The 18,480-nt window shown below is 41.0% G+C and overlaps 1 protein-coding gene across 1 annotated transcript; it reads left to right on the top strand.

Annotated features, from left to right (window-relative positions):
- The first annotated feature begins 11,231 nt into the window (after nucleotides 1-11,231).
- On the top strand, nucleotides 11,232-15,989 carry npbwr2b (neuropeptides B/W receptor 2b). Its single transcript, XM_032520141.1, has 2 exons — nucleotides 11,232-11,461; nucleotides 11,878-15,989. The coding sequence occupies exon 2, from the start codon at nucleotides 12,803-12,805 to the stop codon at nucleotides 13,820-13,822; it is 1,020 nt and encodes a 339-aa protein (XP_032376032.1). The 5' UTR covers nucleotides 11,232-11,461; nucleotides 11,878-12,802; the 3' UTR covers nucleotides 13,823-15,989.
- Nucleotides 15,990-18,480: the final 2,491 nt, after the last annotated feature.

Genomic DNA, 18,480 nt, shown 5'->3' with positions numbered 1-18,480 from the left:
ACCTTTGAAGTGAAGTCCATCCATCAGCCACTGTTGACATGGCTTTTAAGATACCGGCACCTTTCAGTGTTCCAACTGTCACCACCTTCAACACATAAAACATATTTCATTTAGGTTGAGCACTTCCACATGTTTCTTTCCTTCAACTGTCATAAATGTTCTGCCATAAATAGTAGCTCTACAGACCTGCAGAATAAATACACTTTTAAAATAAGCAATCAAATTAAGGCAAAAGCATCTCGGGAACCAGACTCAGCAGGTTTGGTAGCTGCTCCATGTATCTACATGTGTGTCTGAGTGTGCGTGTGTGTGTGTGTGTGTGCTTCCAGGTGTTTGGTTTCCTCCCACACTCCAAAGTCATTCATGTTAGATGAAGTGGAAAGTCTAGATTGCTTGGAGTGGGTGTGTTTCAACGCTGCTGCTGCCATTGACTCCGGCCCTCTTGTGACCCTGAACGGATTAAGTACGGATATAAAAATGGCTGGATGGCTAATTTCTGAGATCAAGCATAACATGAAGTGTCTGCCAACAAGAAAGAACCACCAGGCAGAAACAGACACATTACATGTTGGAATAAACGATATTGTAAAGCACTAGCTTTTTGAATGGGTTTTTGCATCTGTCTTCTCTTCAGGTCTCTGTGGTAGAGATGAGGTCATGTAGCGGGGGTTCAAACTTTTTTTTTTTTGGCGACAGCTGGAAGTTGTTCCATTTAGTTGTTCTTTTTAGGGTTTCTTCCTTTTTTTTAGTTAATTATTTCCTTATCGGAACAATAGTTGAACACATTTTCAGAACTTTTCCTAAAGTAAACCTTTAATGGAAAGCCACAGAACAGGGATAAAATGGCATGGATTGACATAGACCCTACAAGTGTTCATGCATCTGCTTTCTTTACAAGTGCACATTTGAGAGAATAGTGCTTAATGATTTGATGCCACCAAATGTTGTGGGCAGATGTGGCCAGTAGTAGTAGTTGTAGTAGTCGTGTAGTAGTTGGGTAGTAGTCGTGAGCAGGTGAAATTACAAGGTGAGTCTGAGATGACGTTGAGTTGAAAGAAGATGGGATGAATACACAGTTCCAAAGGCTCCATACAGGCAAAATGAATCTATTACACTAGACGCAGATTTCTTTACCCTTGTAGCCTAGTCAGTATCTTTGCTTTGTGCGAGACATGTGAAGGTCCTGTTTGTGTTACTGATCAATATGTCATTACATCAATGTCCCTCAGACCAGTTCCTGCCACACAAAAGCAATTGTATTGATTTTGTCAAGGTCTGGTGGTGTGTATTGATTATCAAACTACTTTGCTGAAAATAATATAATAAACTCTTATGTAATAAAGAGTATAAGAATATACCTTACCTATATATTGTATGTGGGGACGTCCTGAGGGCTCCTTTTAAAAGGCAAAGTTTCTGAAGACGGGCTGTGTGCATTTCTCTGTAGAGAGAGCCTTTTGATACTTTAACAGTGCATGACAGCTCTTATTAAAATTATAGTTATTATAGAGGTTGTTCTTCAACAATAGTGGTACAATGTGTTGTGAGCATTTTTAGGTAAAGACAGTTTCTATATTTAGGATTGTGAGTCAGAAAGCAGCAGTGAGGATGTAGGAAGGCAGTGCAAAAAGAACAGCGAGTGAATGACAGGTCAGAGGAAAGAAAAATAATAGTTGCTGAGCTGGAAGCAGAGGTGTAGTTGAAAGAAAAGTGTAAATCTCAAATATTGTGCTGAGGAAAAGGATCAAAGTGTGCATGACTGGCGGCTCACAGAAGGTGAGGAGAGGGGGAAACGTGGAAAAAGCAGGATTAAGGAAGAAGTGTTTACTGTATACAGAGCGTGTTGAATGTCGGGGCCGACTGCTCTCTCCATGCATTCAGATCAAAGTGATGACCCTTTGTTGATTTCAAACCATTTAATCCACTTTAGTGGTGAAGAGGAAAACGAGATTAAAGGGCAGAGGAAGGTTGTTAGGATTCATAAACCCGAAGGTTACTGAGCCGGTGGTAGGGGAGGAAAATGGTTTTAATGAAAAGGATTGTTTTGTATGAACTAAGTATAACTTACATGATTTTGATTGGATCCCTAATGATTGATAATTTTACTATTTTAATTGTGATGGAGCAACATAACAGACCCCACCAAGTCAAGCATGAGCTTTCCCAACATGTCTGGTATCCACTGCATCGTAATACTGCATGACTAAAGCAGTGTAGAAGGGGGGGGGTTATCCAGGAAGTTGCTGAAAGTTTTCATGGACTTTCACAGTACCATTGATAACATCCCTTTTCACTTCTAAAGAATAGGTTTTTATATGGTTTTTGCAGCCCAGTGCCCAAGGATGAAGTGTGATATTGATCCACAGCTCAACAGTGTGGAAGTAGTGTAGAAGTTGAGGTGATGGATGGGTGTGTAGCCAGGTTCAAGTATCCTGCAGGTGACTGAGTTTCCTTAACAATAGCCTGACCTGACATTATTCTCTTACACACTTAGATTTATTGAAGGATTTCCTAGCAGGCATGCTTTTAAAACTTTAATATCCTCTCTTCCTTCTGCAATCCCAGAACACACATGCATCACCATCGTACACAGCTGCACTCAGTCCGGATTCCATACAGTCTACTGAATTATTTCTCCACAAAAACTTAACTCTTATTCAAACAGTGCATAAAATACCCATGATAATATTACATTACTATCCACATTCTACTGTCTCTAGCACAATACATACGTTCCCACGGTCCTACACACGAGGCCACCAGCTTTTATAAAGGATTCTGCTAAACTGCGCAGCTCAAGCCGAGTTGTACTTCGTTTATTCCCCAGAGTCCTCATGTGCTTTCACCCCGCAGTTGTCCTTGGATTAGAGTGGCACTACATCATGGTTGAAGCTGTCGCCGTGGACCTGCTCCGCGCCCTGCTATTCGCTGCAGTGCCCGGCTACATCCTGCTACACCCTGTAACGACCTGCAGGGCTCAGCTACACCCTGTAACGACCTGCAGGGCCTGGCTACACCCTGTAACGACCTGCAGGGCCTGGCTACACCCTGTAACGACCTGCAGGGCCCAGCTACACCCTGTAACGCCCTGCAGGGCCCAGCTTCACCCTGTAACGCCCTACTGTGACCGGCTACGCCCTGTAACACCCTGCTGTGCATGCTACACCCTGTAACGCCCTGCTGTGCCCATGCTACGCCATGAACTACTACAACTAGTATCAGGAAAGCTGGCAAAAAAAGCAGACGCTGTAAATGTGTAAATCACAATCTTATCAATATCACTACCTCATCGCCAACATTTTAATGTTTTTATATTCATGAATTTAAGGGCGTAATCACCATCACCAAACCCACCAGACTCCATTTAAATAATCAGTACTTTTGTCATCGTAAAAAACACATAGCCTATACGTAATTCCCTTCCCTTAAAATCTATCTCTTTCATAAAGCTACCCATCGGGGAACGTTAACGGGGTTGTCGGTCCCTAAATGTTTAAACTTTTATAAGCGAGCCTCTCTCTCCGCGTACAAGGCTCCAGCAAACCTCGAGTATTGATTGGTCAGTAGGCGGTGCTTTCACGTCGGTTGATCTCTAATCTCCAACTCCTAACCAGGTTAGGTGTTCAGCATAAATTACCACGGCGATTTAACCCGGTAACAAGTGAGCCACATGATCCGTCGTGATGTAGAAAACCCTGGGTTGAACCTGACGTTACCTCATTAATGCACAGTCTTACTTTGTAGTACAGGCCTCTGGTAGAAAAAAATCTAAATTACATTTCTTTCGCAATTAATTAGGTATTTTTTTACAGCACACACAGTCCAGCCCCCCCCCCTCATGAGGTTGAGCTCTGCGTACATGACGGCGTCAGCGTCACTACAGACTAGTAGCCTGCTGCTGCTGGGGGTGGTGCCGTGGGTGTAACTGGATTAACAGACTGTTACACTGCTGTGAAAACTCCCTAAACGTCATTTGACAGAGGTTGTCTGTTACCTGTCTGTGGCAGTCTCCTCCACTCCATTTTTTTTATAATGAAGCTAACCAGAGCTATCTGCTAACGTTTCTAATTGTTGCCAACGGATCCTTCAGTGGTCGTTCTCCGTGCCTGAATCCATGTATTTATGGACTTTGTCAAGGTTGGGGACAGAACTCAGACATATAAACTGGAATTGGTGCGAAAATAATCTATTTATTGAATAATGAAAGTCAATGGCTAGTGTGGGACTCTGGGTTTGAAGCATTAGTGTTGATAAGTCTGGTGATGGCAGAGCAGACGGTGGAGATGTTGGTTCTGGAGATAGCTGGGTCAGCAGAGGAGATGCTGGTCTGAGGCAAGACAGAACTGGCAGAAGATTCCCAAGGTGAGAATTTTTGGAAACAGACAGGTAGGAAACTTGATAACAAGACTGGAACTACTGCATGAAGGCTGGAGGTACGCTAACGACCCGTCAGGCTGGTGTTTATAGGTGGGGTAAATCCTTAGATAAGATCTTAATGAATGCAACAAGGACATGTAGCTATAGCAGCCTATGAAACAGTGTTATTACCATTAAAATACTTTAAAAAATGTACAAAGATCCAACACATTTTATTTTAAACTTAGTTTTGTTTTAGTCTTATATTATTTCAGAGACAGGGTTTAGATCTTGAATAACATTTAACTGTCTGTATGGGTCATATTATTATTGCTACACTTCATCGGTATCATCTTTTAGTCTGATATGTTTAATACGGCCTAGTCATTGTTTTGAATAAATAGTTCATAAACCTTTGTTTGACTAGTTTTTCCTGGACCCAGCCATCCCACGCCGCGCCGTCACATCCTGCCACCACAAGTAAATCCTCCACCTGAGGGAAACACTGGTATGTCATTCTCAAAATCGTTTCCAGAATGACGTGGACTTCTCTGGGCCGCGAAGCAATAGGAGATATCGAGAAAACTCAACAATATACTTTTGGCGTGATTGGTTAATTGAAAATAAAGGTATTCTATTTACTGTACACATTTTAATAACATGGACTTCATGAGTACAATTATTAGTGGCCATTTTGTTGTCGTGGTTGGCAGGAAAATAAATGCTGAAAATGCCATAGTTGAAGTAACATTGTGAAATCTGGTTGTGAACATGGGTAGCTCCCTTAAACTAAGTCATATTCTGTTGTCATACTTAACCAAAAAAGTACTTGACTGAGGCTTTTGTGGTTATATTCACCACTAAAGGACCTCTGTCAGTTTGAAACTTCCAATTGCTCCAAAGTAACAAAAGACGAAGGCTGGGCAATATGGCCTTACCATAACATCAACATATGAATGTGTTTAGGGACCTGATAACTGTTACAATCACTTTCTTGTGTTACAGAAGGAGACTGCAGTCCAGTCACCCTGAGAAAGTAGCAGAGTTTACAGCTGGAGCCCCAACAGTGCCTCCACTGGGATTTCAACACCGACCACAAATTCAGTTCCTTCATAGGGCAACAGAATCTCCCCAGAAGCAAATACTTGTTCTGTTGTACTCCGCCTGCCCCTGCACTCTTCCTGTCGAGCCTTCAAACAACACATGATGGAGGAAATCTTGTAAGCTCCAACCTTTGGACTTTGCTGTGTGTAAAAATGATTAATGGAAATTCAGTTTTCACTTGAGCTACATGTTTGTGCTTAGAATTGATTTGATAGAATGATTTGTTGAATGAATCACTGAAGTCACTTATATGAAAATATTTTAAGTTTTACAAGGTATTATTTGGCTAATAATACAAGGTTACTATGGTGACGCTGTTGAGGTTGGTCTAATGAAATAGATACCCTTTACAAGCCTTCTATAAGGATTTTTGGGCTTATAATTCAATGAATTTGATAAATCACACTTAACAGCTAATATGTTTGGCTCATGTTGATGCATACATACATAGTGTACACAGACTAGGCCAACAGAAACCTAGTAACCTGTCCCCACCATGAATCAGTGGCTGTTCTACTTAGTGGATTGATGTTAAGTATTTTTGACAGTTAAACCCCTCTTCTTAACTGTTAATTTAAAATCCCCATTCAAGCCATTAAACATTCCATATTTTTTCATGCATTACCAGTTTATTCATCTTGTTAAAAATAATTAGATTTAAAATAATTTAATTAATTTCTTTTTCATAAATTTTCAAATCTTGTCTGATTCGTATTTCATTTAAACCTTAAGATGTTTCTTTTTTTTCATACATTGAGAGTTTATTCAACATTTAAATCTCATTCATACTAATTAGACACTTTCCACTTTTCTACAAATAACACAAAGAAAATAAGACAACACAACACCAACAGTGCTGTTAGCTACAGCCAATGTCTGGACTGGCACCCCCGCTTGCAGCCCACCTGGCATTAGCACCGTCAGCTGCAGTCCAAATTGCCATTTTTCAACAGAAAATATTACTTATAGCTGTTGAAACTAAAAATGTCTTTCTGTCTTTGATAATATACGGTGGGGCTCACCCCCCTTTGGCAAGTAGCCCAGCTTGGAAACGCTTCTTGTAGCCAGCCAAGAGTCTTTACTTCTTGTTTGAGGTATCTTTGCCCAGTCGTCTTCCAAAAGTCTTCCAGTTCTTTGACATTTCTGGGCTGTCTGTCATGCACTGCTCTTTTAAGGTCTATCCAGAGAATTTACATTATGTTGAGGTCAGGAGATTGAGAAGGCCATGGCAAAACCTTCAGTTTACGCCTCTTGATGTAATCCACCGTGGATTTTGAGGTGTGTTTAGGATCATTATCCATTTGTAGAAGCCGTCCTCTCTTTAACTTCCGCTTTTTCACAGATGGCATCGAGTTAGTGTCCAAAATTTGCTGAAATTTTATTGAATCCATTTCACGCATGCTAGAAACTCTGCAGGGGGCTCAAACTTTTGCAGACACCATTTTTTTGTTTTCTGATATTTTGAAAGTGTAAATAATGGAAAAAAAATCTAACTTTTTGTGACCTATTATACGAATGTCTAATCTGTCATTTGATGCCTTTTGGAGATTTTTCCATCTTTTCTTGGCTTCTTTATGCACATTAATACAATTTTTTACCTGGGTGCCCAAACATTTGTGCCCCACTGTATGCAGCCATTAAACTGGTCGCTGGGCTTGGAATTGGACTGTACCTGAGTTTGCAAAATACTGACCATTGCATTACAGCAAGTCGGATATTTTAACTTTAGATCAGACATGTGTTGGATTGCGTTGTGTGCAGATGTCTGTTGTTGCTGAGTGAGGAGCAGTTCTCTACATTAACAGCTGGGAACTTCCTCAAGTGTAGGCAGTGGTTGAATTCCATACTGTGCAAGGCTGGCATCAAGGTTTTGGTCGCTGTAGGGATTTTCCCAGGATCTCAGGAAGATCAACAATGCATAGTGATCATCATCTGGGCTTAGAACCTCTGAATCCTCTAAGGAGTAGAACATAAGGTAAAAGAGCTGTAACACATGCAAAAATACATCACGCCAAAGGTGTTCAATTCCTTCAACTAGATGCATGATGAAGCCACAAGCATGTTTTCACCACCGTGGTCAGATCTAGGGTGTAGAGACTTGTTGATTTCAAAAACTGAGAAAGCACTGCTGTGGCACGTAATCAGAGGGGAGTATCCATCAATTGCACCATGAATCACAAAGCCCCATCTAGAAAGGTTAAAAAAAATATTACTTGAAAATCATAATACTATTGACAGTAGTCTGGAACCAATATAGCTGTAAACTCCAGGTTTTTCACTTGCTGAAGTTCTTTTTTTTTTAAATATAAAAAGTATGACAAGTCTGGAATTAATAACCTTATAAGACGCATGTTCCCATTAATGTGCCACAAACTATTGAGGTAAGGTACGCTATGAACGCGTCTTGCAACTGTCCGGCTCCATGTCCTTGCAGCAGCAGTAGGAGTCACCCGTGTCAACCTCTCATGCACCCTGGACCGTGTAACAAGCACACCCTGAACCGTGTAACAAACACACCGTGGACCGTGTAACAAACACACCCTGGACCTTGTAACAAACACACCCTGGACCGTGTAACAAACACACCCTGGACCGTGTAACAAACACACCCTGTGCACTTAAAGGGGCCTTATCGTCTGAAACATTTTGAAAAGATCTGAATTCACATTGTATTCACTGAGAAATGGCACACACCACATATCATCTCATTTCCAAAATTAGAATATTGTCTCTGAAGTTGCCTCACATGTTGTTCTAGTTCACCATCATCCAGTGCAGACAGCATACCTCTAACAGGTATACCCATCAACTTTGACTTCCTGTACAGAAATCCAAGTATTTCAGCAGTTTTTGCAATTGTATGGCAGAAATAAAACATGTTCTCTGGTAACATCAACAGCTTCTCTGCCTCTTCTCCCTACAAAAAGAAAAGGTTTAAGTGTTTAAGCAGCATTGGACTGTTTATTTTTTGTAATTTATAGGACATATCAACATACCAATGCTCATAGATGCATTGAAATTGCATATTGTTAATGAATAGGCAGTAGGCTACACTGGAAATGGAGAGACTTGTGGAATTGCAAAAATAAAGTGGTGTAAGAGCAATACATTTAATGATTGCATTTAACGTTAATACATATTATAATAAATGACTGCAGTGATAAACAGACTGACGTGAACTAATGCGCCTGACAGAGAAACGTCGATTTTCCCCAGTATAGAAATATGAGTCTATTAGATGTTTCAGTTCAGCCAAACTGCTTTTAAGGCAAAGCAAGCAAGCAGCTTTATTTGTATAGCACATTTCAGCAACAGGGCAATTCAAAGTGCTTTACACGAAATCAGTTAAACAGATAAAACACAAGTTCAAACAGTTAAAATCAAAGCATTAAAAACCATAAAACACATGAATAGACAGTTAAAACAAAATAGAAACATTAGGACACATAAAACACAAGAATAAAATTACAGTGCAGCATAAGAAATTTAAAGAAATGATTAGTCATTAAAGAAAGGCAGCATCAAAAAGAAAGGTCTTCAGCCTTGATTAAAAGAACTGAGAGTAGCAGCGGATCTACAGGTTTCTGGGAGTTTGTTCCAGATATGAGAGCATAGAAACTGAAAGCTGCTTCACCCTGTTTAGTTCTGACTCTGGGACAGAAAGTAGACCTGTCCCAGATGACCTGAGAGGTCTGGGTGGTTCATAGTGTAGTAGCAGATCAGAAATGTATTTTGGACCTAAACCGTTAAGGGATTATAAACTAGCAAGAGTACTTTGAAATCAATTCTTTGAGACACAGGAAGCCAGTTAAAGACTTCAGGACAGGAGTGATGTGATCCAGTCTCTTGGTCTTAGTGAGGACTGGAGTGATGTGATCCAGTCTCTTGGTCTTAGTGAGGACTCGAGCAGCAGCGTTCTGAATCAGCTGCAGCTGTCTGATTGATTTTTTAGGGAGACCTGTAAAGACCCCGTTCAGTAGTCAAGTCTACTGAAGATGAAAGCATGGACAGTTTTTCCAATCCTGTTGACACATAAGTCCTTTAACCCTTGATATGTTCTTTAGGTGATAGTAGGCTGACTTTGTAATTGTCTTAATGTGGCGGTTAAAATTCAGGCTGAGTCCATGACTACACCAAGATTTCTGGCTTTTTCTGTTTTTTTAATTCTTGTTTGAAGCTGGCGCAGACTTTTATCGTTCCTCTTTTGCTCCAAAACAACCACCTAGTTTTTCCTTCATTTAATTTCAGAAAGTTCTGGCACATCCAGTCGTTATTTGTTCGATGCACTTAGTCAGTTTTTGTATTGGACTATAGTCCCCTGGCGATAAGGTTATGTAAATTTGTGTGTCGTCCGCATAACTATGGTAACTTGTTTTGTGGTTTTCCATAATCTGGGCCAGTGGAAGCATGTAGATGTTAAACAGAAGAGGCCCTAGAATGGAGCCTTGTGGAACTCCGCACGTCATATTTGTACGCTCAGATGCATAACTACCTATTGAAAGTAATCCCTATTCTTTAGGTAGGATTCAAACCAGTTTAGTACTGAGCCAGAAAGGCCAACACAGTTTTCCAATCGGTTTAGTAATATGTCATGGTCGACCGTGTCAAATGCAGCACTGAGATCAAGTAGTACTAAGATTGAAATTTTGCCACTATCTGTGTTAAGGTGGATGTCATTAAGGACTTTGACAAGAGCCGTCTCAGTGCTGTGGTGTGGTCGGAAACCTGACTGAAAGGTATCAAAACTGTTGTTTAGTGACAAGAAATGGTTGAGTTGTTGAAAGACTACTTTTTCAATGATTTTACTTAAAAACGGAAGGTTTGATATCGGCCTATAGTTGCTCATTAGTGGCTTGTCTAGATTGTTCTTTTTTAATAGTGGCTTGATTGCTGCAGTTTTCAGGGCCTGTGGAAAGATTCCTGAAAGAAGAGATGTGTTCACAATCTGTAGAAGATCAGAAGTCAAACAAGTTCATTGTTTGTGTCTGGTGATAGCAAATGTTCAATTCTTCCCAGATTTCTTTCACAGTTTTCAATAGAACGACGTTTTCTCTCTCCACAAATCCCCTGTGTGAGGGCTCGTTCAACTGCACGCTATTTTCTGGTGGTTTTCGATTACATCCAACGCCATGACTCTCTCCTTCCATTGTCAAAAATAAGGAAATGAACCCACTTCTTCTTTGATTATAGCGGGGAGGGGAAATTACAAATTTATGGATATGTAAAATAGATCAACGTCATGCACAGTTATTGGCACTAGTCATAATGACGTCTGAGATATCTTTAACTTTCATTAAACTGAATTACAGATATCTGCAATGGTCATTTAAGATGTGTGATGAGTTGAATGTTGTTTTAAATGACGTCATCGTAGATATCTGTAATTCAGTTTTGAATTACAGATATCTCTGTTGTTTTGACTAGTCACAATTACGTTACAGATATCTTGAATATCTAGATATCTTATATCGAAAATGTAATTATGATGAGTCAGAAGGACTGTTGATATCTACAACGTTAATTCCGGATAGTCAGACTTAGCTTTTAAATGTTAAAAGTGCTTGGCATACTCATTCAACAGAGGACAACACATCACCAGAGGCCCAAATCCTACTGAACTGATCAACAGCCTTCATCTCTTTATAATTATTAAAATCAAGAGAGAGAGGGAAAGAGATATAGACAGCAAGAAAGGTGGAGGGAGAGAGAGAGAGAGAAAGAGAGAGGGAAATAAATATAGACAGCAAGAGAGGTGGAGGGGGAGAGAGAAAGAAAGAGAGAGGGAAAGAAATATAGACAGTAAGAGGTGGAGGGAGAGTGGGGTAGAGAAAAAGAGAGAGAGAGAGCGCGGATCAGAGGCTGGAGAGCAGTGCGTCTAACACAGAGGTAACACCGAAGGAGAGGGACTCTACCCGGGGGCACGAGGACAGTAAACCCGCCTGAACTCACTCTACGCACTAATTAATACCTGTAAATACTTTATGTATCGACTGATTATACAGTAAGTCTTCTAAGCTTACATTTTAGAGTTGATCATTTATGATTATGGTTCCAGTTTATGGTTAAATGCATGAATTATTTTAATGGTGCGTTAAACTTTATTGTGAATGAATTAAGGAAACTAACGCGTGTTCATTTACTCTGACAACCAGACGTATGATGCGTGGCTATGGTGTTAATGTGGGTATGGTGTTAATAATGCGCGTCATTTAGAAAGAAAACCAGAACGTCAGCTTTTCAGAATGTGATCCAGTTCAGCCTGCCGTGCTCTTAGGGATTCATTGATTGAAGGCTATTGGCAGTAAAAGCTGCACCTGTTGCACCATATTCGTAAACATACTACCCAACATAATCTCTGAAGATGTTTACAATGCGTTCACGGCAACTAATTGATGTGCACATCTCTCTGTTGTCCAGGTACTGGGATGCGCCACTCGTGCGTAAAAAAGCCTGGCACCGGCTCCAGAGCGCACACGAAGCACCGGGAGGAAACCAAACTTAACCATCGTTAAATCTTATTGTTGGACACTGTCAACCTTTTTCAATAACTCTCCGGCACCGGGGGAGAACTGAGTCAGAGAGAGGAGGAGGGGAAGGAAAACCAAAACGCAGTCGGCAGATCTGATGTGTTTTTTTACTCCGACCTCCGACAAGGAAAAAGTCAAGGAAAGAACCCGAGTGGAGATTAAAACAAAGTGTCAAATGTTTTGAATTGGAAATGAATATCCCCCCACCCTCGACAACCAAACAGATTCCACATTTAACCGCGGACACACTCTGTAACTGCAGTGAGTTGGAGGAGGTGAGAGTGCACGCAAAGATTTGACATATCTATTTTTTTAACGTCCCAGAAACAACAAAAAATCTATGAAACTACTGAATAAATTAGTGGACCTGCTGCGACGTTCTCATTGACTTGGTGTTAGTCCCTGGACCTCAGTTTGGGAAAAGAGGAAAGACTGCTATCTTCTCTCTACTCCGCAGTGACGTAATGGAGGGTTAACACACCTTAACTTGACATTTTTGTTTGCTGAACTGTGCATAATTACCGTTTTAGGGTGACATCCGGTACACTAATGTTTCTCTAAAAAACAAATTTATGATTTAAAAGAGAACAAAAAGGTACAAGGCACTCTTTTTTTAAAAGCCTTTTTTTAGACGGGTATTTTATATCCAAATCTTAGATTAAAAGTAGAGCTGGGCACCAAACCACCCTCATCAGCACAAAGCAGCCTTCTTCACTTTTTTCCTCCTAATTTATAATTTATTTGAAATCAGATCAGTGAGTATTTTTTTTTTTAAGTCCCAAAATGCTAAGAGGCTCTTAGTGCATCTTCAAAACATGGAGAACGTGACCATCCCTGGTGGTGCCCCACCGCCAGTCTGCAACGACTCGGTGGACTTCTACTCCCTCGCATCAGGCAACCACACTGACCCCAACTGCACTCCTCCGTCTGAGTTTTACTTCTACGCTGACCTTTACATTATTTTACCGGTCATCTACTCCGTAATCTGCGCAGTGGGGCTGACAGGCAACACGGCTGTCATCTACGTGATCCTCAAAGCCCCCAAGATGAAAACGGTCACCAACATGTTCATCCTGAACTTGGCCATTGCCGATGACTTGTTCACTCTGGTGTTGCCGATCAACATAGCCGAACACCTGCTGCACTACTGGCCTTTTGGCGAGGTTTTGTGCAAAGTCATCCTGAGCATTGACCACTACAACATCTTCTCAAGCATCTATTTCCTGACAGTTATGAGCATTGACCGCTACCTAGTGGTTTTGGCCACAGTGAGGTCCAAGCGCATGCCGTACCGCACATACCGAGCAGCCAAAATCATCTCGCTCTGCGTCTGGATCCTGGTCATCCTCATCGTCCTGCCTTTCAGCGTTTTCGCCGGCGTCTACATGAACCCAACCGACGGCAGGAAGAGCTGTGTGCTCAGCTTTCCCAGCCCCGAGAGTTTGTGGTTCAAAGCGAGCCGAATCTACACGCTGATCCTGGGCTTCGCCATCCCCGTCTCGACCATCTGCATCCTGTACACCATGATGCTCTACAAGCTGAGGAACATGCGGCTCAACAGCAACGCCAAGGTGCTGGATAAGGCCAAGAAGAAAGTCACCATCATGGTGTTCATCGTCTTGGCCGTGTGCCTGTTCTGCTGGACGCCGTTCCACCTCAGCACCATCGTGGCGCTGACCACGGACCTGCGGACCACGCCGCTCCTGATCGGCATCTCATACTTCATAACCAGCCTGAGCTACGCCAACTCCTGCCTCAACCCGTTCCTCTACGCCTTCCTGGATGACAGCTTCCGGAAGGCCTTCAAGAAAATGCTGGAATGTAGACCGGCCTGAATGTACGACTCGGGAAAAATCCTGTCGCAGAAGTCGCAGACCCTTGCTGAGTGAGGATATGGACCGTGATATATTTTTTATTTGATTTGGTTCACTTTGTTAAAGCTGCACTAGGCAACCTTGCACATTGTTTGCACTTGATAGCAAATCTTTAATTTATCTTAGATACATAGCAAACGTCTAAGATTCTGCCTGTAAACGGCGCACAGCATCCCTAATGTGACAAAAAAAACAATCTATAAAGGCTTTGTGTTATGGCTTGAGTGATTGTGCTTTTTCAAGGCCAATTCCTATTATTAGTAGTTCATGAAACTGATTTTTGGAACTGATATGCATATACAATGAAAATGAAAATCTAAGTCAAAATTAAGATTGTGGAATGTAACATACTCTAACTTTGTTTAAAAGCTTTAATCAATTATTTATTATATTAGACACTTTCAACACAATACCCAGAAAAAGAGAGTCCGATGGTGTTGTGGGGGGGCATTAAGTCAGACTCAGTGGTGAGTGAGACCGAAGCAGATGGACTGACAGAGTTGGAGCCGAGGCCAAGTAGACTACTTTTTAATTCATTAACTTTATCAGTTAGCAGGCAAATGGAATGCAAATACAGATCTACAAATTTCCACAAAACGGCTCGGTAATCGCTCCATCCCTACTTTCTGCCTACTGTAAAGAAAGTGAGGAAAGGAAAACATCAGAACGTTTTGTGAGTCAAGGGCCAAGTTCAATCTCAAAATGGTGTTTGTTCTGTTGTTAATGTTCCCTAGCTAAACAACATGCTTACCCAGAATACTGTGAAACAGTGCACAGTGGACTTTGAGATGTGTTTTCTAGTGCAGCCTTTTATGGCTCTGAGGGCACAGTGAGAGAAAGAGAGAATATTAGAAGTTGATTAGAAATGGGCAATATTACTTGCAATAGGGATTTACAATGGTTGGCATACAGGACAATGCCGGCGTTGGAAAAACAACAGCATGAAATACTTTAACTGTTAGTAGAATTGCCCATTGTCATTGTCTGCAGAACTGGCCATAAAAAAAGATTGTTTGCCAGTTTGAGACTGCAATTAAAATGTCAGACCTTTTCCACGACAGTAAGGGAAAAAAATCCAATTATGGTTTTGAGGCAGCAAGCCAAGATGGGTCACTGCAAGCGAGGGACGCGAAAATCCAGTTCATTGATTTGCATGCTCTCAATCAAATCAAAGGGATGAGAATAGTCCGGGAGGGAGGGTAACAGGACGCACGTCAGGGGGGGACAGCTGTCTATCCAGGACAAAAACTGGACCAGTTTTCTTTTTTTTCTTTTTTTTATCAGAATTTGTGGGTTGACTTGAAATATTGTGTATTTCATGTATGCAAACATCTAATCTGAATTCACCCTTTGTGCTGTCCCGTTTTCAAAGTTTTTGACATCGGGAATAAAGGTTTCTTTCAACCAACATTGCCCAAAAATAACATGGATGTCCGTTGTATGGAACCAATACAACATTCTTTGCAGGGAAAATAAATGATTACTTTCATTGCATTTTGGCTCATTTATTTAATAATAATGAAGTCATAATTGTTTTAACTTACATTAGGTATAATGTCAAATGAATTAGGTTTATTTGTCATGTATAAAGAAAACGTTGAAATAAGTAATTTATTTTTTAAACCATCAAAAGAATCGAAAAAAGTGCCATAAACAGGGACAACCCCATGAAGACAACAACACAAGGGTTGAGTGATGCTGTGTTTTGAGCAAAGTCATCGAAAATGATAGATTTATTGGATTGGTTCAGGTTCTGGAGTTCTGTTTGATGAGTGAACCGGCAGGTTCCAGAGATCCACTCGCATCTCCTAAAAGGTCGAAGCATGGACTCTTTAAATGACGCCACTGTAGCGATAAGGAAGGTCTGGTACACAGTCCCTACCCCTGGAATTTATATGAAGGCTTTATTTGCAAAGTGAAATATATCCCTTTCATTATTTTCCTATATTATGTATTTTTGTGGTGTATGAATTCAAACTGGTGTTGTGTTGTTTTTGATAAAATATCTCAAATTTGTTATTTTGAGTGTACTCAAGGGAATGTCAATCCCATTGTTGTTGATTGAACTATTTTAGGAATGGCTTTTATATTGTTTGTGTGCAAATTGTCTCTTCATCATTAAAGAAATGAAAAAGGAACCTTACCAAGCCTGTTACTGGAGGCCTGCTGAGGGACAGGCATGGGACTTGAGGAGTATGTCAAAATGTGACCTGCGTTTCTCTTCACATTTTTATTTTTGGTGAGCTTCTGTCACCCCCCGGTGTAAAACAGGGGGCTGTTTCCCTGGAAATGCACACCGAGCCATTTCCAGAGTTTGTGCTGAGCCACTACTGAGTTGCGCACAGCATGTGAGTGTGACATTTATTTAAGATTATATGCTATGTATTTTTACACATCATGGATATTTGTGAATAGCATCATTTGGGATCTGACTCATTCAATGTTAATTAGCAGTTTTTCAAAATACAAGCCAAAAAAATCATCAAAAACCAGAACAAACTCACTCCGTTCCTAGAAAAGCAAATGTGTAAAAGCAGAGGCCAATTCATTAATCAAGATGTCTCGCATTGTGCAATTCTAGGATTCTGGAGATCAGGGCCGGCCCGTAGTAAGAAAAATTAAAAATAAAAGTTTGCGGCCTTTCCCTCCTGATGTACTCTATGAAAGGGCTCCAATATTTGTTTCTTTTAAAGAATATCTGCAATCCAATGATGATCACTATCAACTGTGCCCATTTACTGTACATCCATCTCCATCTAGGGTTCTTAATGGGTACTACCGTTTTTTGCAAACCTGGACCCTATTTTCCTGTTTTTGTGACTGATGGGAACAACCATCTTTGACATTGGTCCAGTATAAGTAAGTATAAGTACAAGATCAAAACAAGCTACAATCTAAGTTAATAGGGCAGTTGTGCAGCTTGTGTTTCCCTTCACAAAAGGGCTTGTTTTGCCACCAAGTGTCTCATAACATTATGAAAAGGATTTCTAAGGAGGGCGACCTTTCTGCTGCACTAAAACCTGTGTTTGCCAAACCCACCAGACTCCATGTAAATAAATAGTCATTTTTTCATTGAAAAATACACTTCATTCAAAGTCGACAGAAATAAAAGAAAACTATGAAAAGCCGTTATGGGTTATCCTTCAACTTTTCCAACCATCACAACTCTAGTGTTGGCTGAAAGAAACACATAGTTCACCAATTTACATGTGGCAATCTGTTGGCTCTATTCACGCTAAAAGTATTGTTCAAATGGAGTCTGGTGGGTTTAGCACTGGCAACTTTAGAGCTGTTTCAGCTTAAACAGAAAGGTCTCACTTAGAATAATAATCGGAGCCTTTCAGTGACAAAAATCAGCCCTTTCAGGGGGAGTATGTTGGTAGTCCACATTGGTCCCATAGGGTAAGCCCGGTCTGTGGCTGCCGATTAAAGGGAGAAAGAAAGAATTTCTCCCATCTAGCGTTGAGATCATGTCACAATCAACTCGCCACGCAGTTGAAAGTACATAATGCAGCTACGGTAGCAGTCACGATTCGAAAAGCGAAAGTGTACAAAAGGCCGTTTATTAGGCGTGGTTGTAGGAGTGCACGTAGGAAAGTTGCGTGGACGAGCAGGCACATGCGCCACCTGATGGAGAGAGAAAGAAAAAGACGGTGGTCAGGAGGATAACTAACTAGTTTAGTTGACTAAGATTTGGTTTGTGCGTCCAAAGCAGTTCCAGTGTTTAGTCTCTCGTTCTTTTCAATATCGGTTTTCTTATTCTGGGCCAAGAAGGAGTCTCCTGTTCCTAAAATTTGGATTTTGAATACATGTGGTCCTCCATGTTTCCTTCTTCTAACTTGCAGCTGTGAGTCAAACGCCAAAGGCGGAGCATTATATCCTGTATGTCCCTTACCGGCTAATGTATTTCAAGATGGCTCATGACTATGAAGAGCCTTCTGTGACAATGCTCGTGAAGGGAGGACCAAAATGTGGGCAAGAGGCAAGCAGGCAGGGGAGAGGGATTTAGGGAGGATTTATTCAACAAAAAAAAAGCAAAAACAAAGTCCAAAAACTGCAAAAACAGGGATAACAAAAACTGGCTCACAGAGACTGGAAATCGAAAGAGGGTAAAACCGCAGGGAAGAGTCCAGCAAACAAACCCACTGACAGGACAAACCACTCTGACAAGAGACAAAGGGAAGAGGTTAAATACAAGAGATAACGAGGAAACGAGGAACAGGTGATACAACAGGTGGATCACATTAGGGCGGGGCAATCAGACAGACACTCAGAGGGGAACACAAGACAGGAACAGCGCCAAAAAAGAAGGAAAAGAAAAGAAAAACTCCACAACACCTTCCCCAGTCCATGCAAGCGCAAATGTCAAATTTCATGTCAATAGGAATACTTGGAATTAATGGTGGTGGTAAATATTAATGAAAAAGACCAATTTTACAGATTTTCATAATGAACAACTACAAACATAAACACAGTGTTACTTTAAAACTGGACCAAAGATTGTCGTTCCCATCAGTCCCTTGCACACAAAAACAGGAAAATAGGGTCCAGGGTAAAACGGTAGTTACCCTTTAACCCTGGTGTTGTCTTCACTGTCATAATTTATTAACAAATATTGT

The sequence above is a fragment of the Etheostoma spectabile genome, chromosome 7, assembly GCF_008692095.1.
Source record: "Etheostoma spectabile isolate EspeVRDwgs_2016 chromosome 7, UIUC_Espe_1.0, whole genome shotgun sequence".
Lineage (NCBI taxonomy): Eukaryota > Metazoa > Chordata > Actinopteri > Perciformes > Percidae > Etheostoma > Etheostoma spectabile.
The sequence above is the reverse complement of the archived record's forward strand: the minus strand, read 5'-3'. Positions and strand labels throughout refer to the sequence as shown.